The 8,743-nt window shown below is 47.3% G+C and overlaps 1 protein-coding gene across 1 annotated transcript; it reads left to right on the top strand.

Moving 5' to 3' along the window:
• The first annotated feature begins 5,718 nt into the window (after window positions 1–5,718).
• LOC109740867 (peroxidase P7) lies at window positions 5,719–7,267 on the top strand. Its single transcript, XM_020299916.3, has 2 exons — window positions 5,719–6,139; window positions 6,241–7,267. Exons 1-2 carry the CDS (start codon window positions 5,918–5,920, stop codon window positions 6,991–6,993), a joined length of 975 nt encoding a protein of 324 aa, XP_020155505.1. The 5' UTR covers window positions 5,719–5,917; the 3' UTR covers window positions 6,994–7,267.
• Window positions 7,268–8,743: the final 1,476 nt, after the last annotated feature.

Below are 8,743 nucleotides of genomic sequence, written 5' to 3' on the forward strand. Positions count from 1 at the left end.
TACAATGAATAGTTACCGTCTCGTTCATGCAACCGCGCGTAAATAGCCAGCCCTGCCGGGGGCATTTTCGTCATTTCACTCACAGGGATATAAAAGCCAGCCGCTCCTGTGGAGACGACCTAGCCGCTGCCTTCCTCCTCCCGCACCGCCCCCTCCTCTCCCACTCGCCACCCCCTCTCCTCTTCCCCCGCCTCGCCTCTCTCTTCCCCTCCAAACCTTAGGCCCGCGCCCGCCTCCCTTCCCCGCCGACGGCCGCCGCCGCCGCCGCTCGCCTGGACACCCATCCTCGAGCTCATGCCGCTCATCTAGAGAGAAGGAGATGGGGGTTGCGGGCGACGAGGCTGACGCGCCGTCGTCCCGTCTTTTGCGAGATCGACGAGAGCCAATCCCATGCCGCCGCCATCTCCTTCACCCAGCTGGCCGCTGTCTCGACCTCCTCCTTCTCTTCCGTGGTGACCTCTCCTCCTCCGCGGTACTCGGCAGAGGCAGCATGAGCAGCCGCCGCACTACGCGAGATAGCGTCCTCCTAGGCCGCATCTGAGAGGAACCAGGACCTCGTGGCGAGGTGAGCCATGGCGGCGACGCGCCTGTGCTGGCGCCCGCGGCTGCCCCGTCCTTGACCATCACCCACCCCCTCTGGCAGGGAGAGACGTGGTGGCGTTAAGGAGAGCTCTGCCGCCGTGGTGTCGCTTCTTCCTCCGGTCCACCGCTGCACTCCGGACCGTCATCCTCGTGTTCATCCTCTCTCTCTCTCTCTCTCTCTCTCTCTTTCTCTCTAATCCTCATCATAATTTTCTTACTGCTGATCCGGTTTCATGTATGCCCACAAGGTGTTTGACAAAAATCCAAGTACTCTGCACAGAAGATTAGCCATCACATGTAATACATTACATAAATTAAAAACATATATTTAGAAATGGTCTGGATTTGGCCCAAGGCTGTGTCCTTGCTATTTGGAAATGAAGTTTTGTTCTCATCCAAGTGCTATTGGAGACGAGCCGGTGGCAGGGTAGTATGATTAACCTTTCTGCATATGCATATTGTTGGTCTGCTTCTTTTGGGCTTACACTGACTATATGTTTTGCCCGGTCAACTTAGAACAACTTTTTTGTGCCTCTCAGATTCCTACAGTAGAAATGATGCCCTTTCCAAGCATTAGTTGTTAGTCTTAATCAATTTGTACAATTTTGGCAGCAACCGCGGGTGGCTTCCTCCGTTGTTCCTTGTTCGATCTGGCGCTTGCAAGGTATTTTGAAGAACTCTTTTAATGGGGCATTGTATGATGTGCTATGGAAGTAAAGGATTTTGTTTGAGGCCTCCCCTTATATCTAGGGGAAATAAATCATTGTTATGCATTATTCTTAGTGGCCATGCCTCTGCAAATCAACTTATTCTAGATGCTGGTGTCGTGATGGTGGTTCACCCCTTACTTGTTGGATAATTCTATATTTTCTAGAGAGAGAGAGAGAGGATCACGATCTTGCTTGTGTCCTGTAATCAGATTTAAATGACACTCTTTTTGTAGTAGATAGGCACATGGTTCATTGTTGTCTTGCTAGACGTGTGTGGCAGATGCCAGTGTGTTTATCTGTACATATAGCGGCCTCTTCGATTTTTTCTTCCTCTAGGAGATGATGCTAAAAATGATCACATTTATGAAGTTATGCTCTGCTTTGGCTCATGTTTTTATCTTAATCCAAGTAATTGGTTTTCTCTTTTGTCGACGAGGTCCATCATGGTGGCGCTCTAGACGAGGCGTGCTGAACCTGGACCGGCCTCTTCTCGGCAAGCACGGATCGCAGGGTCGTCTTCCTCTCTGGCCTCTTCCACACCGTCATGGATGACACATACTAGGTGAAATGTTGTCTTCTCCAAAATATTCTTTGTGATAATTAATTTTATAGTAAGTGCTATTGCCTGAATGCTTTTAGTTTCTACCCTCAGAGAGACATTTTATCTTGAGAATATTCTGTATCATTGAGAGATTGTATTGTCACTGCAACTTTAAATAAATTCACTTTGAACTACATAACCTTTTCCTCTTTATTTCAAACAGCGTGATCATGTTTTCAAAACACCATTTTGTATGCCCTTGTGTAGGTTGATCTTCTGATTTCATTTTGCTCAGATATGGGCTTGGGCTCGGTCATTTTAGTTGGTCATGATGATGGCGGCTTGCTGGCCCTGAGGACTGCAGAAAAGTTACGCGCTTCTGGAGATTCTAGGAAGGTACAATATTGTGATATTGCCGCACCTAGCAATCATTGACATCGTGTGGTTGTTTTGTGCTTCGTGGTGATACTAAAATCTTTAGGATGCCCTCACTGGTCAACATGGTTAACTTCAGATGCATGTTATAGAAAGTTGGATTTAATTTACATTTCACTTTAAACTTTCTACATTCATTTTCTATATCAGCTACAAGATATGTCACCATGCTAAAAATTCCTCCCTGCAGCTTCCGACCATCATTACAACTGTCAGAAGGAAGGCTTCTATCATCTACTTAGAACCAAGTATTTCAATCATGTGGCCTTCAGCTTTGCTTACACTCGTGTAACATATGAATTCAACCTTGATCGTACTGCTCCTTATAAACCAGTGGATCATCTTTTTGCTATGCCCTCCTGTTAAATGTTGTCATTGTACTGTGCTCTCCTTGTCAAATGTTAGTTTTGTTCCTTGCTTCCATCTGCCCATCATTTTCACACGTAATGCATGGCAAACCATGCCCTCCTATCCCCTTTTTTGAATGAATGTTGTGATCATGCAAAATATGTATCCTCTCTACATTCTCTTCTCCGTTATGATCATACAAAAGAGCTATCATGTCTGCCAATGGCAGATATGTTGGTTTCTATATAAATTTAGTTGTCTCTTCATTCATCATCTGATTTAAAATTATGTATTCACAGAGATACTTAATACGGAAATCAATAGTTTTTTTTTCAAACGATTAACAATTTTTGTTGCCCGCCGTCTGGCGGGCAACGTGCGGCAAGCCGCGCCCCCTATCTAGTAATACATGATAATGGAGCCAAAGCTTGGAAAAACATGTGCATCCTAATCAGTTTCCTTCAAACTTGTATGGTTGTATCTATGGCCAAGTCTGTTTAACATTTAAAAGTGGCCAGACTGTATCGATGCTTAATCTTTAGGACGATGATTAAGATGTAAATATGTAGTTTGACCCCCATAGTGCCAAGACACACAAAATGCATATGTATTCTAAATGGAATGCTGGACTTTCCTTGCCTTTTGTGGTAAAACTATGGAAGTTTGATAGTGATGTTTCGTGCAACTGTTTAAATATACTACTTAGGCAGGAAAATGTACCAACAACCCAGCTAGTTGCCATGCATTATACAACCAGCACATAACTATATACATAGTATTATTGCTATAGCCATCAACAAAAATATACATCAACTTGATTATTACGTGCGTGAATCTTCTCCAAATGATAGCGCTCAACGCGCTAACATCGAGTCATGTATATGAAAGCATGAGCTAGAATATAAAGAAATTATGAAGTAAAAAAACTACTTAACAAATATGGTGCATACATGCACAAATTTTCTGGAACTGAACTCCAATTTTGAATCACATCAAAGAAGTAGTTAACACTTAGTTTTGCGAACGTTGACGCCCAAACGTGGCAAGAGAAACAAAGTGGGAAGGAACACAAACAATGGCTTGAGCCTATTGGAAGATGAAGCCAAATTAACAGTCGGATGCCGCCATTGGATTGCCCTAGAATATTACAATGGATATAAAAGATTAAGGGCAACTCAAATCTAAGCTCGGACCCGAAAGTTATGATAAGATCAAAGGGGTTCTTTTTTTTCTCAGAAACCTCAATTTAATGATTTGTTTATTTGTAGGGAAACGTTTGCTACCGGTTAGCCGGCCAAAGATTTGGGCCAGCCTCGCACGCGTGGTTTGATGCGTCCAGATCGGATGCTCACGTTTTCCTCCTCAACCGCACTCGCACGCATCCACGTGCTGGAGGGTCCACCACCGCTTGGGATGCAACTTTATCCCTTCGCCTGCGTCGCCTACTCCATTCTCCACCACTCGTTTTTCTTTTTTCCACAACAACCTCCGACCCCTGCTGCCGCACTACGGCGACCAACACAGCGAGGCGTTGCAACCAGAACATGCCCTCACCGACGACTTTATTTTTTGCTGAAACCGGTGACTTTTTTTTTGCTGGAACTGGCTAGTTCATTTGCTACATCGGATTTTTGTTTGAGTTTGCTGCTATGTCTTTTTGTTGTAACCTTGGTAAATTCTGGCGGAACCGGCCAATCCTTTTGCTTCAACTGACCACTGAGATTTTTGTTCACTAACAATTTTTTTTGCTGGAGCCGGCTAGTTCATTTGCTAAATCGAACATTGTTGGAGTTTGATGTCGTGTCTTTTTTTGCTGGAACCTTTGTTAATTCTAGTTGGAACCGGGCAATTTTTTTGCTTCAACTGAACACGATGGTGCTCGAATTTTTTTGTTGCTCGGATTTTTTGTTGGGAACATGATGGTGCTAGTTCGACGATGACGGTGAGGCAAGAATTGTTGCAACCAATGCGCCCGCGAGCTGGAACCGGCAGGCGTCAAAAGCTACATCCACGGTGACCATGCCCTGGGATCCACCGGCAGTCGTGTTACAGCCCCAACGGAGGGGGCGGGCCCTCACCGGTGCTCGTTGGCCATGGCCACGGCCAGGACGACGACATAATTTACTTGCGGTGAGCGCGTGGGGCAGCAGGGGGGGGGGGGGGGGGGGGGGGGAGGGGGACCAAATCTTATGCTATCAGTCACCTATTTGTATGGGAAAATTATCCGTCTCATAAATATTACCTTCATCCCAAATTCAGGACAAAGGGAGGGAGGTGACAGCCCATCGAATAACATACAATCGTCAGACCAATCTGTCAATTTTAGCTTTTACCTTTACTCCATCATTTTATTCTTCCTAGTTCTTCGTAGTTTTTCGTATTCGATGACAGCGAACCTCGAGGCCTTAGGGCGGTAAGGCCGACCGATGGCAGCCCATAGTCACCGTGCGTCCTGACAAGGTCCGCCGTGGGTGTGTGGAGTTTTGGGTCTTGAAGAGACCTCGCCGGCATGTCTTATGTACCACGTTCCAGCAAGGCTCCCCCGGCGACGTGTGCTGTGTATCTTGCTGGAGCCGGGGCGCGCAGCACTGTGACGTGTTCGTGTGCAAAGAGCAAATTCTTAGGTTCTTGATATATTTCATAAATAATTCAAATATACTTATATATAAGGCTGGCTGTCTGTAAGGTGTGCATATATACATACCAGGTTTCCAGTTCCAGCGTGGTGTGTTTGAAGGATGTTTTCTCGAACCGTGCCAAAATCGTCTGCTAAGTCGTACTACTCGCCTTTTGAACTAGCCAAACAGCCCAAGTGGACAACATGCATCTTTGTGTTTCTACAGCATTTCAACGGTTTGTGCTAACACCCTTTGGTTCCAGCGAAACGATTGGATTCTCGCCGTGGACAATTGCACCATCCAAGCAAGCAACCGTGTCGACGGGATTACATCCATAATTTTATGTAATGCAAGCTAGGTGCGTGTATTAGTTAGCCTGTCAATTCCCTGCGCTTTTGTTTTCTCTTCTTCCTGCCGTGACCTCGTCAAGGTTCCGGCCAAGATGCACGAGGCGGCAGACAGACCAGAGACCTTGTCAGTCGAGCAGAGCGTTCGCACATTCGCACGCGCGTGAAGGAAGACAGCAGCACAAACCGAACTCTATATAAGCCTATGCTTCCCACTCGATGATCCACTGCAACTAGCCGATAGTAAGCCATAAGCATCTCACTCTCTCCTTGCTTGATTCTTCTGCACCGTGCAGCGATCGCTCTCATCATCAGTCAGCCACTCAGCCTACAGGCATGGCGTCCTCCAGCGTCCCTTCTTGGGTTGCACTTGCGCTGCTCCTCTTGGTTGCTCTCGCTGCCACCGCTAATGGCGACGACCTCTCCCCGGGTTACTACGAGAAGACGTGCCCCAACGTGCAGCGCGTCGTGCGGTCAGTGATGGCGAGCAGCGTCGCCGCCCAGCCGAGGATGGCGCCCGCCGTCCTCCGTCTCTTCTTCCACGACTGCTTCATCAACGTATATACGCATCTCTATACCACTTCTACATATATTCTTACCTAGGAGTACTATATATGGTTCCATTTGCTAAATACTACGATTCACATATGGCGTGACAGGGATGTGATGCTTCTGTTCTCCTGGACGCAACTCCCTTCTCCCCCGGCGAGAAGGATGTGGAACCGAACGTCTCCCTCACCGGCTACACCGTCATCGACGACATCAAGTCCGCGCTGGAGCACGACTGCCCGGCCACCGTCTCCTGCGCCGACGTCATCGCCCTCGCGTCCCGCGACGCCGTCGCCCTGCTCGGAGGTCCCACCTGGAGCGTGCCCCTCGGCCGCAAGGACTCGCGCTTCGCCGCCGACCTGGTATCCACCAAGAACGGCCTCCCCAGCCCGCACGACGACCTCGGCGAGCTCATCAAAATGTTTTCAAAGCTCAACCTTGACGCTCGTGACATGACCGCGCTCTCCGGTGCCCACACTGTCGGGATGGCCAGCTGCGATACCTACAGGGACCGCGTCTACGGCACCGACCGCGATGAGGAGATCGACCCATACTTCGCACAGACCACGCAGCAGACGTGCCAAGGTCCTTCTGGTAAGGCGCCGTTTGACGTGCAGACGCCGATGAGGTTCGACAACGCTTACTACAAGAACCTTATCGCGCGGCGCGGTCTCCTTTCCTCGGACCAGACTCTCTACGGCGGTGGAGGCCTGCAAGACAGTCTCGTGGAGATGTACAGCGCCGAAGGTGAGGCCTTCGCGAGGGACTTCGCCAAGGCCATGGTGAAGATGGGAAACGTGCCTCCGCCCCAGGGAATGCCCGTGGAGGTGAGGCTCAAGTGCTCCATGGCAAACAACTATTGATTGCTTGATCCCAAGTGCATCATGCAACCCGGCCTGATCATATTGGATTCAGTTAAATGTACAAATTGTAACAGTACTAGTACGTGTTCAATTTTTAATTCTTTTGCCCATACAATGTCGTCTCAACAGAATGTTCGACACAAATGTTCCCATACATGTGTGCCTGTGTAATAAATGGTGTTTGTAAAGTTTGTTTGAACGGGAAATATATAATGATCTCATGTTCGATTGTTATATAATGAGCTTGCATTTTATTGTTATGTTTAGAGAAAAATGTATTTTTCATCCCTCAACTCTTCGCTGAGTTTAGTTTTCGTCCCTCAACTCTAAAACCGAATAGAGTGCACCCCGAAATCTCGAAACCGGTCATTTTTCGTCCCTGCGACTGAGTCAACCCAGTTTTGACCACGTGTGAACAGTACGTCCGATGAACAGTAAATTCGGAAAAATAGCCAAAAAAAATCTGAATTTTTTTGACATCGAAGATACTCAGGTAGGCCACATGCGTGCAAATTTTTATCATGTTTGGAAGTTCGAGGAGCTCGCAGCAAAAAAACAAAAATAAATCTACTCTGAAGTGAACAGTAATTAAAAAAAGAAAACAAGTCAAAAAATTTTGAAAATTTTTGGCATCGAAGATGCTCGGGTGGGCAAGGTGCATACAAATTTTCGTGGTAAAATAAGATCCGAGGGTTTGGAAACCACCCGAAGCGCCACGTACGATATTTTGTTTTTATTGGCACGACCTTCTCGGATGTTATTTGAGAAAATATGTACGCACCTTGCACACCCGAGCATCTTCGATAGATTTTTTTGCTTATTTTTTGAATTTACTGTTTACTTCAGAGTAGATTTACTTTTTTTTTGCTGCGAGCTCCTTGAACTTCCAAACATGACGAAAATTTGCACGCACGTGGCGCACCTGAGTATCTTCGATGTCATAAAATTTCAGATTGTTTTTGCTATTTTTTTTGAATTTACTGTTCATCGGATGTACTGTTCACACGTGGTCAAAACCGGGTTGACTCAGTCGCAGGGACGAAAAATGACCGGTTTCGAGAGTTCGGGGTGCACTCTGTCTGGTTTTCTCTTATACTTTTCTCTTATATTTATGCACTTGGAAATATCACAATCATGTTTGGCTTCATATGAACAAGAGAGAAAAAGAGATGACACATAGCTATTACTTACAAACCCTCAGCCCGAAAGGAGTCTTCACACATCACCATGAGAGGATTACAAAGAAACAATTGTTGGTGATGCTGACGGAGATGGCGTAGATGTCTCCGTCGTCATTCAGGCACCGCTGGAGGAAAGGGGGAGAGGCCCCTCCTTCTTTTTCTTCCTTGGCCTTCTCCCCGGCATGGATAGTTGTTTCCCCTCTATTTTTCATGGCTATGGTGGAGAGCACCTTCCCCGAGATTGGATCTCAGTTTCGACAACAGTTTTCTGCCTCCCATTGCTGTTTTATCTCCCTATATGGATATTCGTAACTCCGTAAAATAGGACGGTGGATATTTCTTCACCAACCTTCGCCAACGATGGTGCCGCAGCTGGACTAGGGCCAGAAGCACTTCGCCCCCACCCACACTAGCGCATATCTGAGGAAGCGATAATGGATCCCAAGCGACGGGGTGGAGGAATGAGTCTGAAGAGGTCGGGCGAGCCCAAAAGGGCCACACGGCTGATCGGACACATGGTGCGTCTGGGCGTGCGGGGGAGGGGGAGATCGCCGGTGTGGGAGTGGTAG

This window comes from Aegilops tauschii, chromosome 7 (assembly GCF_002575655.3).
Source record: "Aegilops tauschii subsp. strangulata cultivar AL8/78 chromosome 7, Aet v6.0, whole genome shotgun sequence".
Lineage (NCBI taxonomy): Eukaryota > Viridiplantae > Streptophyta > Magnoliopsida > Poales > Poaceae > Aegilops > Aegilops tauschii.

What these genes read in the sequence shown, in the direction of transcription:
- LOC109740867 (XM_020299916.3), top strand. Translation starts at nt 5,918, where the DNA reads ATGGCGTCCTCCAGCGTCCCTTCTTGGGTTGCACTTGCGCTGCTCCTC. An exon ending in TCCACGACTGCTTCATCAAC is followed by an intron (nt 6,140 to 6,240) that starts GTATATACGCAT and finishes ATGGCGTGACAG; the next exon opens with GGATGTGATGCTTCTGTTCT.